The 22,352-nt window shown below is 35.7% G+C and overlaps 1 protein-coding gene across 8 annotated transcripts in view; it reads right to left on the bottom strand.

Annotated features, from left to right (window-relative positions):
- Window positions 1-249: 249 nt before the first annotated feature.
- LOC106771884 overlaps window positions 250-22,352 on the bottom strand; it is a 38,881-nt gene continuing 16,778 nt past the window's right edge. For 4 of the 8 annotated variants that reach the window (XM_022784608.1, XM_022784610.1, XM_022784613.1 and 1 more), the window contains exons 11-22: window positions 15,762-16,199; window positions 15,203-15,347; window positions 11,650-11,737; window positions 10,339-10,413; window positions 10,182-10,265; window positions 9,926-10,069; window positions 8,690-8,777; window positions 7,274-7,356; window positions 7,117-7,171; window positions 3,697-3,942; window positions 1,588-1,701; window positions 250-587 (exon numbers count right to left, since the gene is read on the bottom strand). In XM_022784608.1, the coding sequence (XP_022640329.1) occupies window positions 3,874-3,942; window positions 7,117-7,171; window positions 7,274-7,356; window positions 8,690-8,777; window positions 9,926-10,069; window positions 10,182-10,265; window positions 10,339-10,413; window positions 11,650-11,737; window positions 15,203-15,347; window positions 15,762-16,199 (1,269 nt within the window). In that variant the 3' untranslated portion in view covers window positions 250-587; window positions 1,588-1,701; window positions 3,697-3,873. Of the gene's footprint in view, window positions 588-1,587; window positions 1,702-3,696; window positions 3,943-7,116; window positions 7,172-7,273; window positions 7,357-8,689; window positions 8,778-9,925; window positions 10,070-10,181; window positions 10,266-10,338; window positions 10,414-11,649; window positions 11,738-15,202; window positions 15,348-15,761; window positions 16,200-22,352 lie in introns of those variants that run through there. The other 4 variants (XM_022784609.1, XM_014657902.2, XM_022784612.1 and 1 more) reach the window with 4 other exon arrangements.

Genomic DNA, 22,352 nt, shown 5'->3' with positions numbered 1-22,352 from the left:
ATAATGACAATAATTAAAATAATTACGGAAGCAATAACTTAAAAACAATTACTCGGGTGTAAAAAAAGTTTGAAATTAGAAGAGATCGATAAAAGTAACCCAAAAATCCATAAAAATCAAATTAGAAAAATAATCCTTTACAATCTCAATTGAATAACAAGTTTATTACCCTATTCTCATAATTTATATTGAATATCAATTTTTTTATTTTACAAAAGAACTTTTAAAATCTTAATTGCAAGCATTTCCTTACGAACATGAACTCTACTTATACACGGATATACAAAGGAATTTTATTAACACAGCACATTAATGTATTTTATTGTATGGGATAATAAAAAATCGAATTTTCACCGACCAGTATTCCATCATGTTTGGCCGAATGCGCCGTAAAGGCTGTTCTAAGCAGAGGCAATATTGATCTTTCTTTATGACGAGCCTTTCATGAATTCCAAATCTTTCATTCTACTAAAGTTTGCATGCCAATTACAGACGATATTCGATGCCAACCGGCCCCGCTAGATTTTCAGCTTTCCTCGATGTCCTTGAAGAGGCATATTGACTTTCATAATGTCATTACAGCATATCTGAAGGAAATGAAATGAGATGAAATAGCAGTCATTAAGAACCAGCCAACCAACTAAGGTAAAGGATAATGATATATTATAGTTCATGATGCAGCTAAAATCAGCAAAGTTCATTTAAACAAAATGAATAAATATCTGCAGAACCTATCATTGATGTTGTTTCCGCTCTCATGTGCTGTAATGCATTTATTCTTTTATAAAATCAAGACAAAGAAACACCACTAACTTTTTTTATAATTCAATGTAGAATATGAAGCATTCGATGCTCATAGGATCCTCCGGGTCGTCAACCATGCGACTATGGCCCTATTTATTAGTCAGTATTTGTATTTTTGGCCTCATCTTTTATCAAACACGAATCCTCCACGTATATAGACAAAATAAAACTGCCCTGTTTCTGTTCAGGGACACGTTTTCAGTAATAGAAGACACAGAATCATTGTAAAAGCCGCAATTGAGTGTCGATCACAGTACTTTTTAACATTCTAAAATACCCATTTTAGTCCCACACTATGCAAAAAAAGTATTACTACATACAGTTCTTGTCCATTTCATTTTTCAATGTATTAACACAAGAAAGTGACTGGCATTTTGTATAATGAGAGTAGTGCATGGATTTCATTACGTTATAAGACTAAAGTTAGGGTTGATTAAGTTTTTAGAAACTCTACAATTTGTTCAGTGTTTTTATAAATATTTAATAATTTGATCCAAATAGTAACTTTATTACTTTGGTCCAAGCAGTAACTTTGTTACTCTTAAGAGTCTCACAAAATCAATCACTAGACATTTCATGGGACATTGTTATAATTAACATGTTAATATAATTAATTCAAAAGTAAGATAGTAACGAACAGAGGGATCTAAAAAACGTGAAAAAATTTTGGATGTAAAAATTTCAATTTGAACCAATTTTAAGGGTATTAAAAACTTATTTAACCTAAGTTTTATAGACAAAATTCTAACATAAGCTTTTAAGTTAGAGGCACAGATTACTTACCTGCAAATGAATAAATCGGTGGAGAAGACCTTATCGTTTTCTATATAATCACTCTCTGCGGGGATGTTGGAAATAAGGATGTTGAAGAGCCTCATCAATACTTGGCCGATCCTCCTACAGTTATGACAGAAGCCTTGATTAGATATAGTAGCAGCACACAATTAAAATACAGACTACTATTAGCCATATCTGTTCTCCTTTTTTGTGGAGTGGGAAATATACAGTAAATTTCGAGTTTAAGCCCAAGATCATGAAATGAATTTAGTCAAGAATATTTCAACGAAGTTTGAAAGAAAAAAGAATCCTTCCTCATTATGTGTTTTAACGTGTTTTGATACTCTTAACCTATTAGCCACTAACTCTAACACAACACCAAACACGACATTGACCATTAGGCCCCAGAAACCGTGAAGAGAAAAACAAGACTGAAAAGAACTAAGAAAAACTTCTAAACTTAATTATTCACTATTAGCTGTATAAGCCAAAGTTTACAAAGGAAAAGCTTCCTTTCACACAGGGTATTCCCTGTCACAAATCAAAGACTTGCAACATAAATGAATGCCCCGTACAAGGAACTGATTGGTCTAATTATATAGATCAACTGCCAACTGACAGCACTGCATCCACATACCTTTCCACCGCTTCCTTTTATTTCGTTCTACAGTAAACCTCCCATATGCTATCATTCCTTCTATAATATCTATTCCATTCTTTCTCATTATTTACATGCCTAACAATTCTCTCCTATGCTGAAACAACCCTTTCCTCAACGTTGTACTCCGGAAATTTAAGCTGCTGGAGTGCTTCATCCCTTTCCATGAGATCTTGTGTCGCTGCTTCTATAGATGTTTTCCCTACTTCAATCTGCTCTGGTTTAGCTTCTATAGATCTTGTGACTCAATTGAATTGGAATTCGATTCAAGCTCAAGAACTCCATCAAAATCCTATCATTGAGTCCCTTTTTTTGGCATTTTTTTCATCAACATTAAGCAAATACTAATAATCTTTATCTGTTATGTTGACAAAAGTCAAATTTAAAGGTTCAGTTTCATCGTTCATAGGCTGGTTCACATCACCACCGCTGTACTCAACCCATTCGTTTATGTCCATTCGATCATCATTAATAGGTGACATAGGAATCAAAGCTGCAACATCTTCACCAGCCTCCACATGAGTCAAAGTTGCAGTATGTTCTAGTAACCTTAAATCATGTGATTCATCCACAGCTTCTGGCTCATTGTTCTTATCTACTTTATCATCGCCCTCATGATTTATCATTGCCTTTTCCTTCACGCAGATGGAAGCCAAACCCAGTTTTTCCCTTGAAGTGTCATTCTGAACATCAAACATTTTCTCTGCTCTTAAAATCCATCCTAAAGGATAATTCCCCTCAAATGTGGGTAATTCCACCCTCGTAGTCCAAGGCCTTAACATTTCTTCTCCCTCCTTAGCTGACCTATTATCTGACCTGCTATATTGTGTTTTGTTAGAAACCCAGAATTGAAAAGAGAAAGAAGAGTGATATAATTTTATTGAAAAGACTGAAAAGAACACAAAATAGGAGAGCACTCTCTCCTCCAAGGGTTTCCCCTTCACAAAGAGCTAAAGCTCAATCTACAAAATTATCAAAAAATGCCTACATACCAGGACCCCCCATTATATAAAGGAAACCTCACTCATCCTAACAACCTAACTAACAACTATTTCTAATCTGCTTCCTCCATCACACATTATATCCTATCATTACACTTCATTGTAGAACAACCTTATTCTTAAGGTTGGAACAGTGAAGCTTGATCCCATGACAGTGTGATAGTGTCTTATCATCGGAAAGGAACCCACTGGTTACTGTTTGCAATTTTAAATCTAGAGGCTTGGGTGATGGCCGAAATGTGAGTGGTTTTTATATACCAGATTTTGAACCCAGTAATTTGGAATCCTAAAATTCCAATGTCATTGATGTTCCAATCATTATCCAGGTTAAGTTCAACAATGAATTCTTATTGCTATTACGTAAATCTGATTTTGGGAAAAAATCTTGCTTGGCTACATCTCCACCTACGACTCTCTTCTAGGTTAACTCTATAATTGGGTTATAACGAAGTTGACCTTCACAGCCCACAATCTTCACTCACTTTCTTGATACATCCCCTCCATCCTCCATCATAATTTTTGTTTCTGTTACAAATCTCATTATTTTTTTTTTGTTTTTTCTTCACTAAGGAGGGTGTGATTCTTCCTTGCTGACCCTTCTCCCACGTCTAGAGCAAGTTCCATATCTTTAATCTAGTCCTTTGGATCTTGTTGTGGAACCCAATTTTGAATGTTAGATTGCAGCTTTGCAAAGAAATATCCCTGCAGTTGAAAATAAAACTGATTTATTATTCTCAATGATAAAAAAATACATTCTCATATTCTCCATTTGTAATAATCTAGTTCTCCTAAAAAGAAAAATAGGGAAACAAGGAAAACTAGGAAAAATAAAATAAAATAAAATAAAATAAAATAAAAGATTATGTATCTATTAAGATTCTAAAGATATTATCTCAAATTACAACACTCCCCCTCAAGTTGGTAAATGAATATCAATCATTCCCAACTTGCCTACAAGATCTTAAAATCTACCCGAAAGAAACCTTTTTGTAAAAATATATGCTATTTGAAGTTCTGTAGGAACATGAGCTGTAATCACAAAGCCTTTGTCAAGATTATCTTTGATCAAATGTCTGTCAATCTCAATGTGTTTGGTTCTGTCATGTTGTACTGGATTATGGGCTATGCTCATAGCAGACTTATTGTCACAATGTAGTTGCACTGGGTTCTCCACTTTGACTTTAAGATCATCCAAAATGATTTTCATTCAAAGTCCTTCACACATTCCTTGAGCAAGGGCTCGAAATTCAGTTTCTGCACTAGAACGGGATACTCTATCTTACTTTTTGCTTCTCCATGTTACCAGACTATCTCCAAGAAATACACAATACCCAAAAGTAGATTTTTTGTCAGTAATAGAACCTGCATAGTCAGCATCAGTATATATCTTCATAGTCAATGTGTCTTCCCTTTTGAATAATAGCCCTTTTCCTAGACTTGACTTCAAGTATTGGAGAATTTTGTCAACTTCTTGCATGTGTCTCTCTCTTGGATCATGCATCAATTGGCTCACTACACTAACTGCATAAGCAATGTCTGGTCTTGTGTGTGATGGATAAATCAATTTTCCTACCAATCTCTTATATTGGACCTTCTCTACAGTAGCACTTTCTTCACTTCCAATTATGTGATTCTGTTCTATAGGCATTGTTGAGGTGCTACATCCTAACATTCCTGTTTCTTTGAGGAGATCAAGTACATATTTCCTTTGGGAGATGAAAATTCCATTTTTGGGGTAGGCAACCTCTATTCCAAGAAAATATTTGAGTTTTCCTGGGCCTTTCATTTCAAATTGAATTGCCAATTTATCTTTTAATACCAATTTTTCTGTTTCATCATCTCCTGCAATAATCATATCATCCACATAGACAAACAATAGAGTGAGTTTACCTGTAGAAGAGTGCTTTATGAATGGAGTGTGATCTCCTTGGCTTTGTCTGTATCCCAAGGAAACCATTGCTTTTGTAAATCTTCCAAACCATGCTCTAGGGGATTGCTTAAGCCCATACAATGCTTTCTTTAGGAGGCATACCTTATTTCTTTCATTTTTCACTTTAAAGTCTGGGGGAATCTCCATGTATACTTCCTCTTCTAGATTTCCATGAAAAAAGACATTCTTCACATCCAGCTGGTGTAAGTCCCATCCAAAATGAGCAGCCAAAGCGAGAATAAGTCGAACTTATTCATCTTTGGCACTAGGGCAAATTTCTCCTCAAAGTCAATCCCATATGTTTGGGTATATCCTTCTGCCACCAATCTAGCTTCATATTTTTCTATTGTCCCATTTGCCTTATGTTTCACTGCGAATATCCATCTACACCCTACTGCCTTCTTGTCTCTTGGCTTATCAACAATCTCCCAAGTTGAATTTCTTTCTAGTGCATTCATCTCTTCTTTCATGGCTCGATTCCAATGTTCAAGGTTCATGGCCTCCAATATTTAGGTAGGAATTTTTGTCGCATCAGTGGCAGCAATAAAACTTTTGTGCTTATCAGAGAGATTGTTAGTGCAAACATATTGAGAAATAGGATATTTAGCACATGATCTTCTCCCCTTTCTCAATGCAATGGGTAAATCCTCAGTAATACTTACCTACTCCTCATGGATATCTTCAAGGATCCTCACCTCCGGATTAGATAATTTTTCTTACTCGAGAGTCGAAGTGGGTTGTTCTCTTCTTTCATATTTTTTGCTAAAAAATTTGTCTTCTTCCTCTTCTTCTTCACTGTGGTCTATAGTAGCTTCATTACTCAGGTCTTGGGCATCTTGCAAAGACAAACATGGTAATGACAAGAAGGAGACTCGATTGAGCCAAATATGGGTCCAACTTTGCTTGACTCAAGCCCTACTCAACTCGATCTGAGGTGTGTTTAACTCCTCTTGGCCCAATGTGCACCTAACTTCACTTGACCTTACGAGGATTCGACTCGACTTGACTTTTTTATGGACTCTAATCAACTTTATCCAATGTGGGCTTGATTAACTAAGCACAACGTGGATCCGATCAACTTTGACTTCACTTGAATAGCATCTAACATGGGCCCAACCCAAATGACATATTTGACTTGGGCAAGACAAGCCCTATTTATCTTAACCTAGGACTAACTTGCATAGACTGGCTGATTGGCCCTAGCCCATGAGGCTTTCATTGCCCGAGCCATGTGGGCATTTTAATATGTGGGCTCTTTCGCCCCAAGCCCCGTTGGTTGGTCAAATTGACGAGTCTAGTTGGAGTTCCTTTTTCATAGTCTTTGGTGTACAGTTCTCACAATTGTTGAAATAATACTGCACAACAATTGTTGACAGAACCAATTATTCAGAGACAAACCACTAGCTTTATCAATTGAAATGATCAACTGAAAGGTATTTTCACAAATAATTTAAAGACCCTCAAATTAGTTATATAATAGGCTTGGTACAAGATTTATATACTCTAACTTGGTACATATTGTATATCACTGAAATTCTGTTAATTCGGGTAACTGCACATTCTTGTCATTTTTCTTGCATTTATGAAACCCAACATAAATATTTGTCCTATTGGGTGATTCAAACATATGGGTTCCTTCATGTGTCTTGTTCTTTTCCTCCATGGACAGATTTAATAGAAATGCAGAACTTAGTACAACTCCACATAGATAAGTCAATCAAACTCCAATGATATATAGTGGTAAACTATTTACATAGTTTCATCCATCAAACATATTTTGAGGGTAAACATGACAAGAAATCCCTTTTACCCTTGCAACTTACTGGATTCCAATAAAAAGTCAATCATACTTCAATGATATGATGGAAAACAATTTACACTTTCATCAATAAAACATGTTTTGAGGGTAAACATGACAAGAAATCCATTTTAAGGTGACAACTTACTGGATCCCAATGTAACAATCGACGCACTAACCGTAAAGCCCAGATGTTTGAAAAACTGCAAGTCAAAGGAAATATTTCTTTCATAAAGTTATTGAACTGTACAGAAGGACTTGATATAATATGCTAAAAGGAAAAGCATCAGATGTAGCAAGCTAACCCTATTTTAAGGGGATCTCTGTTCCTAATTTGACGAGAAAAGAATTCTTCAGAGCATTTCCAAGATGCAGGTGAAACTCCAACCTATATCGACAAAAATGAACACTTCATCAGGTCAACGTATGTTCAAATAAGAAAGCTGGAAGGTCGCATCTTTCCAACAACTAAACCATTGGACTGGACCCATATATAGGCCATTCAAAATTACATTTGGCCTAAGAAGGAGGGGAAGGCGGGGAAGAGGAAGACACAGAAACTAAAGCATACTAAATTACTCCTGGAGGATAACAATACAAAAAGAATGGGTAAAGATTGCATCAAATTTTCAATTATCCGAATCTTAAATCCTAAATTCTAAATATATACAAGACAACAATACTCCAAGACTTACTAATTCCCACAACTCTCAGACTAACTACAGAAGGACGGGGATAAATACCAAACACCACTAAACATTTTCTTCCTCTCAATCTCCTTAAGTTTTGTTCTGTATTAAAAATAGTTATAAAAAAGATTTTTTATCTGAAACTAGTGCAAAAGAAGGGTGTTATTCATCATGCTGCAGTGGTCATGAGAAGACCATCTTGGATAGGGTTTGCAGTGATCCCATTATTTGTGTTTGGTTTGGACCATGCTTTCTTTACTGATATAGTGATATAGAACAAATATATCAATAAAAAAATGTTATTTTTTATAAACTGTAAAAAAAATGTCTTTGTATGAAAAGGTATTAATTTATTTATAATTATGGGTGTTGCATTTAAATTAACAAAACTGATAAGTAGAACAATACAAAAACATGACACCAATTGTAGTCAGTGGTCTCTTAGCTGTATTATAAAATCCCAGATCTGGGAGGTCTCTAATTCTTTTTGCTGATGAAAAAAAAAAATATAAAATTCCATTTCAACCCCTCCTACTTGTCTTTCACAGTCCATTTATCAACTACTGAGTATCTTCTAAATTTCGGGATTAGGATCTAACTCAACTCCACACAAATAGACTTAGGCATTGAAAATGCTCCAATCTTTTTAGGCTCTAATGTAATCAATATTTGTAGTCAATGTGAGACTAAACAAGACCCTTGACATTGCATCTAAGACAGGCTACAACAAAGGTGAGTTAGGGACAACTGAAATTAAGATGACTTTCTAACACAGTCATTTTCAGCGACATTAGACTTGGATTAAGCATGAGGTTAACAAATGGAGATAATCTTTGGTGCTTGTCTTGTTGAAAATCACCTTAATCTAGAAATGTCCAAAACAAATATATTTATTATAAAATAGTAAAATATTTTTAATTTTAAAACTTGTCAATCAACAACGTCATAACACATGAAAAAGTTTAAACAACTTAATTAGCTTTAGTCAGGTCAAGAACCAAAGATTAAAACAGTGACGGTGGTAAAACTTACTTGGTTCACTGGGTCATACTTTTTTGAGAAACTGCTGGACCTGGAGATCCCAGGGATTAAAATGCACAATTCCATGAATGATCTAAGTCTGTTACCACATTAAAAGATGATAGTTAAAATTATAGGGTACAGAAATTCAAAAGAATGAATAAATATAAGTTCCCTTCATTACCATAAAGTCTTTAGAACAAAAATAACACGTTTAGATGTAAACTATTAATATTTAAAAGTATACACCTGACTGCTTGCACATACCACCCTTGAAGGAGAAAGTAAATATTTTAGTTATCAACAGTCAAACCTACAAAATGTATGGGACTGTGGCAGACAAAATGCTTGGGAGGTTTTGCAATAATAAATACCTGATATAAATAAACAACTGAAAATGCAATCATATAACAGAGAGAATGGCAATCAACTCCCAGATGCCCAGTGTTTTGAAATTTCGAAGCATTTGTTCTCCCCTGCTTCCTTAATATTTAATAAATATTGAGGCAATTCCAATTCAATGAAGGACTTGTCCTTGTGTAAAAAAAACTCCAGCCAAATATTATGAACAACAAAACAGAAACTCTAGCATTGAGATACTGATTAAGTTGAGTTTAAAAATAAATTCAATAAAACCCTAAAAGAGAAAGTAAATATAATATTAGACACTGAAAATCACACACGATACAGCCATAAACTAGTTATCCACAAACTACAAATAATTTCATAATTCCTAATTTCACAACCAACTATTAGGCACACACTTTTAGAACATGACTCCCAAAAGTTATTTTCCATGCATAACTGCCACTATGCACTTCTAATACAGAACTATTTTCTAGTAAAATTAAAGATATATACACCTAAATCCTAATACAGTGCCAGTCATTTTCCACTCTTAACTGACATCCTACAACTTTTAATACAGAACTGCTTTAATAGATTTGTTACCATAGAACCAGTTATTTTCTATGGTATATACTCCTAATACTGAACTACCTCCTATCCATTAGTGGAACTAACTTGGATCTTAGTTCCCATCAAACAATTTGGTGAATTGGTGAGCAAGACATCTTCAGAAACAGAAAAACACCTAAAGGGTACATTCCTTTTGAACTAGCAAGAACTTACATCACATAAACAAATTTTGGTTGCCTTTCTAGTTTAGATAGATAGGTACTATCATTGTGTCATCCTAATTTCTTGCTATAAAACAAAATCAAGATTAACACCATAAAATATGCATACTTATATGCCAGCTCCCTCACGCCCTCATTCCAGCCTTCTAGATGTTGATCTAATAGAGTCCGTGTTAAAGCATTTATCTGAAAAGCATCTGGTGTCCCTAAGACCAACTCTAACATCACAACACCAACGCTCCACATGTCATATCTGTGAAAGCATAAAGGTTGCATCAAAAACATGCAGAATCAAAAGACCAAGCAACATCTTAAAAGAAAAAAAAAGAATATGGATGCTAACTTCGTGTAGAAATATCACATACTTCAAAGTCGAGCTTGTTGGCCCTTGATACCATGTAGCATTTAGTAAAGCTTCAGGAGGTGTGTACTCATAGGTTTGCTCAGCTCTGAAGAAATATAGCAAATTTTTACCACAATAATCACAAGTAAATGATCAGTGTGTAAAGAGAAGCGAAATACCTCGAAGGCCCAGTAGAACCATACAAATTATTTAATGTATATTCATCAAGTCCACTTCCAAAGTCAATAATACGCCTAAAAGAACAGCAAAAAGGAACCAAACTCACTTCAAAACGCCTAGAAATTATGCACACATGAATGGAGACATATAGTTGGATAGACAACTCAAGTTTTAAAGGTAAGCACTAACCTAGTTTTATTGCTATCATTGCCAAAGGCTCAAATATGACTATCAGGTAAATAATAATTTGAGAAAAAAAATTCCCAATGCAAGCAGGATATATAGCTTACATAGATATCTCATAGACCTGTTTATAGATAGATTCACAGTGTAATGATTTGAAGAGTTAATTAGGAAATATTTATGCATCATGTGATATAGCTGAATTTAAATTCCATATGTACAGTACATGAAAGGCTTCATAAGAAAATCTCAACATTTATCATAACTAAAAGACATAGAATTCAGATACATAAGTAATAGTAGGTCCTCTCTAAACAAATAAATGGTAAGCAATCAAGAACAAAAACAGCTCAAATATAAAATTCTTATCAAAAGAGATGAAGATTGGATTTCACAGTGAATGAATTTCTTTGCATATTATTTTTACTGAAATGTCAGTCACCATATATAGCTTACTTTTTTGGAAGAGAATGAGTAAATGTGAATAGAAATAGCAGAGAATTTAATTTTGATAGATCAATTTTCAAAAAGTGTTAAAACGTGAACTTTGAACCTAACTTAACCCTCTACAAAACCAGCTTGTATAGTGAGGTTTTCACCTACTTGTATAAATGGGTAGTCTATCCCTTAACTAGATAATAGGTGGAACCATAGACCCAACATCAAATTTCACTAGGATAGATTCTAACCCTTAACTATGATACCATATTAAGAAGTGAACTTTAAACCTAACTCAACCCTACAAAACTGACTTATAAGATGAAATTTGCATCCACTTATATATATATATATATATATATATATATATATATATATATTATGAATTGGTCTTATCTCTGGTCAATGTGAAACTTTGAACAAAAAGAAATGAAAAAACAAATTAAATGTTCCACACACAAGGAGATAGAGAATTGGAAATAGATGGTAGATCAATAGGCAGCCAAACTAAGAGGATCATTGCAATAAATTATTGGCTTTAAAAATATTTATTCAAGTAGTTTTTGAAATATAACTTGAATGTCAAACATTAGGAAACGAAATTCTGCCTGTAACAAGACTATCAGATGCACCAAACAATTTAAAACAAAAGGATAGTACTGAAATACAACCAGGATACTTCACTTTACATTTTGGTGGCAGAATTATTAACTTTAGTGGGAATCTCTTTCAAGCATCTCCCTGTTTCCTGATCTTCAAAGCATATCACCATATTCTCTTCAAAAGTAAAATACATTCAGTTAATTTTTTTTAAATAAATTCTTTCAATTGAGCATTGCATTATAAAAAAATAAAAATCAATAAAATATGCATCAATTAATCATAGATAGCAATGTTGTTATGAACTGTGGATAAGGGTAGTGTTTAAACAATTAGTCAAGTATTAAAATACACAGGTGAAACATTTTTGAGTAAACATAGGACCCAAAACCTTTAGAGAAATTTAGACAGAAAGAATTAAACTGAAATTGAAAATTTTTAGAGAGAAAATTAAACTTAGACTGAAGGTTTTCAATTGATTCAACCCACTGAAAACAGAATACAGAGTAAGCATTTATGGTAGCTGCCCTCATAGCTGTACAATGGAGGATAACATACTAACAAACTAGTACAACTCGTAAGACAAACGAAGAGTGTGGAAAATAACACTTATTTATTATGCAAATCATCAAAAATACATTATGATACTCTTTATTTGTAATAATCTAATTCTCCTAAAAAGGGAAATAGGGAAACTAGGAAATCTAGAGAAAGTAAAATAAAATAAAAGATTATGTATCTATTTCCTCTAATTAGAAAGATTCTAAAGATATTATCTCAAATTACAACACTCTCCCTCAAGCTGGATCATACAAGATTGTATGAACCAAGCTTGAAATAGACAAATTCAATCAAAGATAAAGTCAATAAACCCAATAAACCAACTTGGACAAACTTCAACTTGGATAGCAATGGAAGAGGGCAAACTTGAACTTGGACAGCAATGGCGAGAGAGATTTCCATAAAAAAAATGGATGGTGACTTGCAGCAGCAAACAGTAACAAACTGCAAGAATAGATGAAAGGCCTGTAGCAACAAACTGCAAGGACTGGATTGCCATCAATAGTGGCGAACAACAACTAAACTTCAAGGAACTTAACTGCCCTAAATAGCAACAAGCCTTTAGGGACTTCACTGCCTTGAGTAGCAACAAACCTTAAGGGACTTAACTGCCCTGAACATATGGGAGGCCTTCAGGAAACAATTGTCCTGCAAAGGCAAACAGCAACAAACCTGCAGGAACTACACTACCCTGCAGCGGTTGGAACTTTCTCCCTCCTCACGATTGAACAGCAGAACGTGAAGGTGGAAGAACTGGTGAGAACTGATCCGTACGAGGGACAAAACTGAATCCCACAACTTCGAAAGAGTCAATTCAGCGGGCAGTCTTAAAGAACAACTTTCAATGAGCTGTTATAACAAAGCATTGGCAGAAACCAAAAAACACCATGGCATCAAAAGGCCAAAGACAGGTTGGAGGTCCAAAGTTCTCTACTGGACTACTCCTAAATGGTGATACTTCACACTGTATCACAAGAAGTACGGGCTAAACTTTAGCCCAAGAAGGAAGTTCTCTTTGGGGGTTGAAAAATATTTCCCCTCAGAAAGTATAGCTTATAGCTAGGTCAAATTCAACTCTGGAAGTATAGCTTATAGCTAGGTCAGATTCAACTCTGGAAGTATAGCTTATAGCNACTCTGGAAGTATAGCTTATAGCTAGGTCAGATTCAACTCTGGAAGTATAGCTTATAGCTAGGTCAGATTCAACTCTGGAAGTATAGCTTATAGCCAGGTCAGATTCAACTCTAGAAGTATAGCTTATAGCTAGGTTAGATTGAACTCTGGAAGTATAGCTTATAGCTAGGCCAGATTCTGGAAACACAATTGTGTAGCTATTATCAGAAGCAGAAGTAGAAGAGGTAGGACTGGCAACTGATTGTGGCGGCAACGACTGACTGCAGTGGCGGCACAAGCGGCAGATAATCGCAGCACTGTTGCTCGAGAAACCAAAACTGGAGAACGAAGAGGGCACCGACTATGGCATCAGTGGCATCAAAGTAACGAAGAGGGAATGCTCTGAGGTGGAAATGCAAGATGAAACTTTCAAGGGTTAGTTCCTCTCCTCCTCGCGGCTAAGATGGATGTTGTCAACCATGTGAGTCAAAGTGGGTCTTGTAGAACAACCCAAGATTTAGTAAGTGCGCAGAGACGAGATGCGGAAGCATGCGAAAAGAAGTTTCTGTGAAGACAACGAAGATGGAGGCTGCCTTGCGATTCTGCTTTAGGGGATAGAGGTGTTGGTGACAGCCCAGATTGGATGAAACTCGCAAGGAGATGCATGGAAGAACTGTGTGGCGAAGTTGGGTTTCGCAAATTGGGTCTCTGTGTGATGGGTGTTCGTCTGCTTTTTTTGAGTGCAGGTATTCGAAAGAGATGGCTCTCGCGGATGATGGATGAAGGTTGCTCGACGGCATAGCTGACGGCAAAGGAGGATCGCGCTTGGATTTGAAGATGGTTTCGCGTAGAAGAATGGTGGCAGCGCATCTGGTTCAAACAGTGACGCGATTTAGGTATTTGTGTCGCGGCGGCATTGAAGGTGAGGGACAATGACGATGGTGTTTTTCTCGGTGGTTCTCTACGGTGAGTTGATGGCAGCAACAGTTGATATGGAGGGTTAGAACAGCGAGAGGAAGGTCCGGCGAGATGACAGGCAATGGTGCGGTTTGATGCCGACGACGGGAAGGCGGCGCGTGACAAACACGCACTCGAGACCAGCTGAAGAAAGGCGGCGCGTGGAGGCGCGTTGAGCGGAGTCTGGTCCTGACTCCGACGGGGTTGGCCGTGGCTTGAAGAGACGGTCCAGATCCGCTGGTCACCAGTCGGAACTACGACTGTGGTCGGCGGTGGACGGTGGCCAGCGACGTACGGAGGCCGGTAGCGGACCCTAAAAGGCAGCGAAGAGCGGTGGTGCACAGCGGAAAAAGCAAAGAAGGCAGAACTGGAAAAAAAAGCCAGAACTTAACTAGCGCAATTGGAGTCCATTAAAAAACACAGGTTAAAAAAGAGAATTTTAGGGGGCTACCGGCGGCCATGACGGCCGGCCACCGACAGACAGCAGAGACAACGGAAGTGGATCAGACAAGCTTTGATACCATGTGGAAAATAACACTGATTTATTATGCAAATCATCAAAAAATACATTCTAATACCCTCTATTTGTAATAATCTAATTCTCCTAGAAAGGGAAATAGGGAAACTAGGAAATATAGAGAAAATAAAATAAAAGATTATGTATCTATTTCCTCTAATTAGGAAGATTCTAAAGATATTATCTCAAATTACAACAAAGAGCATTGTCTGTTTTATAACAGAATGGAAATTGCAATATTTTTTATATTATACTCTAATAAAAAATCACCCAGCTTGATTAAGTATATCTATAATAAAGAAGAATAAAAGGTGAGTTTACTTAAAAAGGCAAAAATAGATATACTATTGATTCAGTAAATTGCCCTTTTATCCACAGTTCAAGAGCGTATCAACTAGTTGGTGCTTATGAATTTAAAGTCATTAATATTCTGTTCTTCTAAGAATCAGTATAGGCATAGATCTCTCAGGAACAATAAATTACCCATGTCTTACCAGGTTTAATATCTCTGTGTGTGATGTTGCGATCATGACAGGACTTGAGAGCTAATAACTGAGGGTTGTCAAGAATATGCAGCACAGGAAAAATCAATAATAAATTCTGGGAAATGTAATATTTGTCCGTCTTTGTTGACAGCAGCTATCAAATTTATTTAAGATATCAAAAAACTGAACCGCAAAAACTCTTACGATACTTGAATAATGAATGTTTCGAGATCAAGATTTGGGTTGACGAATTATTAGAAAAACTAGGACAAAAACTTCTTAATAAGCCCTGGTTGCATGCTAACCAATTTATAATATTAGACACAAATTAAGCACCCAAGAACTTATGCTCAGGTTTATAATGCACCATAAATAGAAAGAAAGAAAAATGATGAGAAACCTAAGGACTTAAAAAGAAAGAAAAAAAAAAGAAAAAAACTGTGCACCTAAGTAATAGAAATGGCTTTTTACTTTTTCCTGAAATAAATGCAGTATCTAATATCTACACAGATCTCAAAGTATATTTTAAATACTAGGGAACTATAATACAGTTATGTTTAAGACATACCAGCTGCCAGATAAGGTTACGCATTTCTGTCTGCCCTTCTTCTGTTGTTTTCAACCAATGCCACCACTTTGAGGGTCGTAGTATCTGAGCTTGTTTAGCTTGCTCAAGTCTTTCTTGGTCAGTCGTATCATATGCATCTTCCATGGAATAGAGAAGTTTTGACAGTGACACACCTTCAAAACTAAATACAAGCCAAATTTCGTTTGCTTGAGACTCAAAAGATTCCACATATCTTGCAATATGATTCAAGCCTTCTTCATATAGGGTTCTTTGTGGTCGAAATTTGTTCGAAAATGAATTCTCATGTGATGATTCCAAGACACAATTTGATTTTCCAATCGATAATGGATCTTCAAAGCATGTAGAGGCATTTAAAAAAACTTCTCCAAAGTACTTCTCCCTTAGACCACTTAAGTAAACAGCTGACCCTTTCTCCACCTGTTTAATTCATTTCAGATTTATTTCTGTTACATGGTTACGTGTGCATACTTAAATATACAGTAGCTCCTGAAAACAGATTTTCCTATAAAATCAAAGCAGAAATTCCAAGCTTGCATCTTCCCTTTTGTGTGGGATTTATATTTATCATTAAAAGCTTTTGTTAACAAATTATTGTTAGAGAGGGTCAATAACGTAAAAAGGGAGAGGCCAAAAATAACAAGCAATTGAAGCTATGGTGCAATAACGACAGGCATGATTCTTAAGTGAAAGAGATAGGTGTGAAAGGAGAGGAGTTCAGTAACAGAGGGGAGATGAGACAAGCTCCAATAGGGGAGTATTAGAAACAATAGGGAGAATTAGATTTCTACTAATTAGAGAATAAAATAAAATAGAGACTAAAGGACTAGATAGAAAATCACACACATCAAATGTAAAAGATAAATTATCATAATTTAGGCTTTCAACATTATTCAGAATACAATTACTGAAATTAATTTCTTAGAAGGTTCAGTTTTCATTTTTATGGTGATAACTACATAACACTAAAATAAAACATCTAATTTACATTATATTTAGTAAGGAAAAAAGTGCACAACGTAATATGTAGAATCTGAATAGGAAAATAGAACGATCTGAGTAAGAATAAAACAAGCAGCTTCCTCTCCGATCAAGTAATCAACATAAAGACTCTGACTCATTTTCGAGAAATGTCTATTTATATTCCAAAAATATATAAAAAAATAACGACTACAAGAATATACATTGTTGATATGATCATGAAATGGGGTTTTCAATTAAAGAAGAGTTTGGTAAAGAAATAGCAAGACAGTTGAAAAAAGGACTGATTTTATTATTCAGAATGGTAAAAAATACATTCTCATATCCTCTATTTGTAACAATCTAATTCTCCTAAAAAGGGAAATAGGAAAAGTAGGTAAACAAAATAAAATAGAAGATTGTATATCTATTTTCTCTAATTAGGAAGATTCTAAAGATATCTTTTCTAATTACAACACTCCTCCTTAAGTTGGTAAATGAATATGAATCATTCTCAACTTGCCTACAAAATCTTGAAATCTACCCAGAGGAAGCCCTTTGGTAACAATATCTGCTATTTGAAGTTCAATAAGAACATGAGTTGTAATCACAAAATCTCTGTCAAGATATTTTTGATGAAATGTTTGTTAATCTCAATTTGTTTGGTTCTGTCATGTTGTACTGGAATATGGGCTATGCTCATGGCAGACTTATTGTCACAGTGTACTTGCACCGGGTTCTCAACTTTGACTTTAAGATCATCCCAAATGATTTTCATCCAGAGTCCTTCACACACTCCTTGAGCAAGAGCTCGAAATTCAGCTTCTGCACTAGAACGAGATACTCTATCTGGCTTTTTGCTTCTCTATGTTACCAGACTATCTCCAAGAAACACACAATAGCCAGAAGTAGATTTTCTGTCAGTAATAGAACCTGCATAGTCAGCATCGGTATATATCTTCATAGTCAATGTGTCTTCCCTTTTGAACACTACCCCTTTCCTAGACTTCACTTCAAGTATTAGAGAATTTTGTCAACTACTTGCATGTGTCTCCTCTCTCTTGGATCATGCATAAATTCGCTCACAACACTAACTGCATAAGCAATGTTTGGTCTTGTCTATGATAGATAAATCAATTTTCCTACCAATCTCTGATATTGGGCCTTCTCTACAAGAGCACTTTCTTCACTTCCAATTTTGTGGTTCTGTTCTATAGGAACGACTGAGGTTCTACATCCTAGCTTTCCTATTTCTTTGAGGAGATCAAGTACATATTTCCTTTGGGAGATGAAAATTCCGTTCTTGGAGTAGGCAATCTCTATTCCAAGAAAATATTTGAGTTTTCCTAGGTCTATCATTTAAATTTGAGCTGCCAATTTATCTTTTAATGTCAATTTTTTTGTTTCATCATCTACAATAATCATATCATCCACATAGACAAGCAATAGAGTGAGTTTACCGGTAGAAGAGTGTTTTATGAATAGAGTGTGATCTCCTTGGCTTTGTCTGTATCCCAAGGAAACCATTGCTTTTGTAAATCTTCCAAACCATGCTCTAGGGGATTGTTTAAGCCCATATAATGCTTTCTTCAGGAGGCATACCTTGTTTCTTTCATTTTTCACTTCAAAGCCTAGGGGAATCTCCATGTATACTTCCTCTTCTAGATTTCCATGAAGAAAGGCATTCTTCACATCCAGCTAGTGTAAGTCCCATCCAAAATGAGCAGCCAAAGCGAGAATAACTCGAACTGTATTCATCTTTGTCATTGGGGCAAATGTCTCCTCATAGTCAATCCCATATGTTTGGGTATATCCTTTTGCCACCATTCTAGCTTCATATCTTTCTATTGTCCCATCTGCCTTATGTTTCACTGTGAATATCCATCTACACCCTACTGCCTTCTTCTCTCTTTGGCTTATCAACAATCTCCCAAGTTGAATTTCTTTCTAGTGCATTTATCTCTTCTTTCATGGCTCGATTCAAATGTTCAAGTTTCATGGCCTCCTGGATTAAGGTAGGAATTTTTGTGGCATCAATGGCAGCAATAAAACTTTTGTGCTTATCAGAGAGATTGTTAGTGCAAACATATTGAGAAATAGGATATTTAGCACATGATCTTCTTTCCTTTCTCAATGTAATGGGTAAATCGTCAGTAATACTTACCTCCTCCTCCTTGATATCTTCAGGGATCCTCACCTCCGGATTAGACAATTCTTCTTGTTCCAGAGTTGAAGTGGGTTGTTTTCTTCTTTCATACTTTTTACCAAAAAATGTCTTCTTCCTCTTTTTCCTCACTATGGACTATGGTAGCTTCATTGCTCAGGTCTTGGGCATCCTACAAAGACAAACATGGTAATGACAAGGAGAGTTCATCCACTTCAAATGCTTTCTCCCCCTAAAGTGGTGGACTGACATAAAAGGATTGTGTTTCATGAAAAGTGACATCCATGGTGATAAAGACGTGAAGACTTTGAGGATGATAACATTTGTACCTTTTTTTATTAGAAGAATACCCAATAAAGACACATTTAAGAGCTCTGGGAATGAACAAAAACAACACATCCAAAGGCTCGACTGGGTAGACTCGTTAGTAGGGAAGAAGAAGGAACAAAAGACAATAGAGACTCTACAGGACTAATGCCATTTAAGATACGAGTGGGTAACCTGTTGATAAGATATGCAGTAGTTAACACAGCTTCTTCCCAGTAATTTTTTGGAACAGACATTTGAAAAAGAAGAGCTCTAGTTACTTCAAGAAAATGACGATTCTTTCATTCTGCAACCCCATTTTGTTGAGGGGTATAAACATAGGTTAGTTCATGAACAATTCCATTATGAGACAAAAAATGGAGAAATTCATGATTCACATATTCAGTACCATTATCAGACCTAATTCTTTTGATATTTTTTCCAAATTGATTTTTGACAAAATAGAAAAAATTAACAAAAATTTTAAAAGCTTCGGATTTATTTTTCATAAGGTATGTCTATGTGACACTGGTACAATCGTCAATAAAGGTAACGAACCATTTGGCTCCAGAAATAGAATCTATGACAGGACCCCAAACATCAGAGTGAATTAAATCAAATGGAGAAATACTCTTTTTATGACTAATAGGATAAGATGCATGATGGTGTTTTGAAAATTGACAAATATCACAATTAAAAGACTCAATAGACTCTTTGGTAAAAAAGTGGGGAAATAAGGATTGATAAGACGAAAGGAAGGATGCCCAAGCCTTGAATGATGTAACCATATTTGGGATTTTGCCCACGTCTCAGATGTTGCTTGTTGACTAATGTTTTTTGTGTTGGTTTGGTCATCAAACTCTAAAAAATACAACCTACTTTACTCCTTGGCAGTTAAAATTGTCTTTCCCGTGACAAGGTCCTGAAAAACACAATAAGTTGGAAAAAATGTTACTGAACAATTTAAATCCTTTGTGAGTTTTTGCATAGAGATAAGACTATTAGCTGATTGAGGAACATGTAAAACATCCTTCAGTACAATAGATGAGTCCAAAATTATATTCCTAGAGCCACATATAAGTATACCCTAACCATTCACAACTGTAATAAGTTGTTCTTTATTTCTTTTACCATATAAGTCGAAAGACACACTAAAAGGTGTCATATGATCAGTTGCACCCGAATCAAGGATCCAAATAACTTCAGAAATTTGACCAACAGTATTGAGAAAAATCTTACCTTTTATGGACAGAGTACATGATCGAGAGGGCTTACTCATTAATTCAACCATTGCTTTCAAGTGCTCGAGATCCTTTTTTAATGAAGGCACAAAGGAATAAATTTTACTTCAGACATCCCATAGAACGCAACCAGGAGTCTTCGATGACCTTTTCCAAGACGATGACGGCGTATGGATCACACCGAGAAAAAAAGGAGCAGAACTTAAAAGCTCAGATCTACTCAAATATAGGCCAAACGGGTCGTCAGCAACCTTAGGAACAGACTCAGGAGGCTTTGACGACTCTGTTTGTGCCAGCGCCAGCGAGTGTGTCACATGGAGAAAAAGGAGCAGAACTTAAAATCAGATCTACTCAAATATAGGCCGAACGGGTCGTCACTGACCCCAGGAACAAACTCAAGAGGCTTCGGTGACCCTGTATGTGGCGACGCGGCGAGTGGGTCTCGCCGGGATGGGCGAGTGGGCTACATGCACCGACGACGGTGGAGGCGTGTGGCGGCTTGTGACGGCTCCTCTCACGGAGCGACTTTCGGCATTGTGATCGTCGATGTTGGGCGCACCTTTCTGCCTTATCAATGACCTCAACCGGCAACGACAACAGCGGAACAAAGCCCCAAGAACAGGAGCTCTGATACCAAGTCGAAAATAGGACTGATTTATTATTTAGAATCGTAAAAAATACATTCTCATCCTCTATTTGTAACAATCTAATTCTCCTAAAAAGGGAAATAGGAAAACTAAGTAAACAAAATAAAATAGAAGATTATATATTATTTTCTCTAATTAAGAAGATTCTAAAAATATCTTCTCTAATTACAACAAAGACAAATCAAAATAAAAAAAAAAATGAAAAAAATATAGTAGGAAGTTCCACAAGGCAATATCCAGAAAAGAGGTATAGGTTAGCTAGATTAATTGAATATTATTATAAAGCCAACCTAGGTTAGAATAACTAACCCTAAAAAGTAGTCTAAGATCTCCATTTAGACTAGATAGAACGTGGCTCCTTGTCCTATAAAAGGAGACCATACATGCCTTGTAAAATCACTCATGGAATAGAAATCAGAAAAGAGTGCCTTTAAAGTTTTTTTTGTGTTTCTTTTGTGAGAGTGTTGCTTGCTCAGTTGACTTGTCCCAAGTGACCTCTCTTTTTCTTGCCTTCTTAAAGCCACCAAGAAGTGTGCCAAGGGACCTTCAAGGGTCATAGCCAACCTCCATCGTTGTGTATATTTGATGAGGTAATCATCACCCTACCTTATCCTTTTACCATTCATCATGTGTCTATCTTCCATATTTTTTCTATTCCATTTCTTGTGTTGTTCAATTGTGTTCTCGTCAAGATTTCATCCCTTGTGTTTGCATCCCTTCAGCTTTCCAATAACATCTGTTAGATATATTGTGTTTTATGTTAATTAGGGAAACATAGACTTTTTATATTGTTTGATATTGGTAGATATTGTTGATATTGTTTTTTAACAAAATCTTCTATTTACCATATTTATGCTTGGTTACCATATATATACTTGTATCATTCTTCATTATAAATATATTACTCTGTGTTTTAGACACAAGGGAGATTAATCCTTTACCTAGTTTTATTATATTCAATATTGTATATAGAGCTTAAAGCTTTTGATAGTCAATATTTTAATTTTGAATTCATTGACAGGATTTTATTGGTTCTTGTCAAGTTCTTATCCAAGATTGAGATCTTTGTGGCAAAATCTTCATTGACTCATCAATATGCTAGATTGTGTTATCTCTATCTTTGTCTTATTTCCGCGTTCTTTTGATTTCCTTTGTTTATCTTATGGGAGGAATCAAATTAAAAAACGATCATACTTTTTCCTGGATAGGATCGTACCATTGGGGCAACGATTAACTACGTTGAAGTCGCCTCCTC

This window comes from Vigna radiata, chromosome 8, assembly GCF_000741045.1.
Source record: "Vigna radiata var. radiata cultivar VC1973A chromosome 8, Vradiata_ver6, whole genome shotgun sequence".
In the NCBI taxonomy this organism is placed as follows: Eukaryota; Viridiplantae; Streptophyta; class Magnoliopsida; order Fabales; family Fabaceae; genus Vigna; species Vigna radiata.
This window is presented reverse-complemented; position numbering and strand designations above follow the sequence as displayed.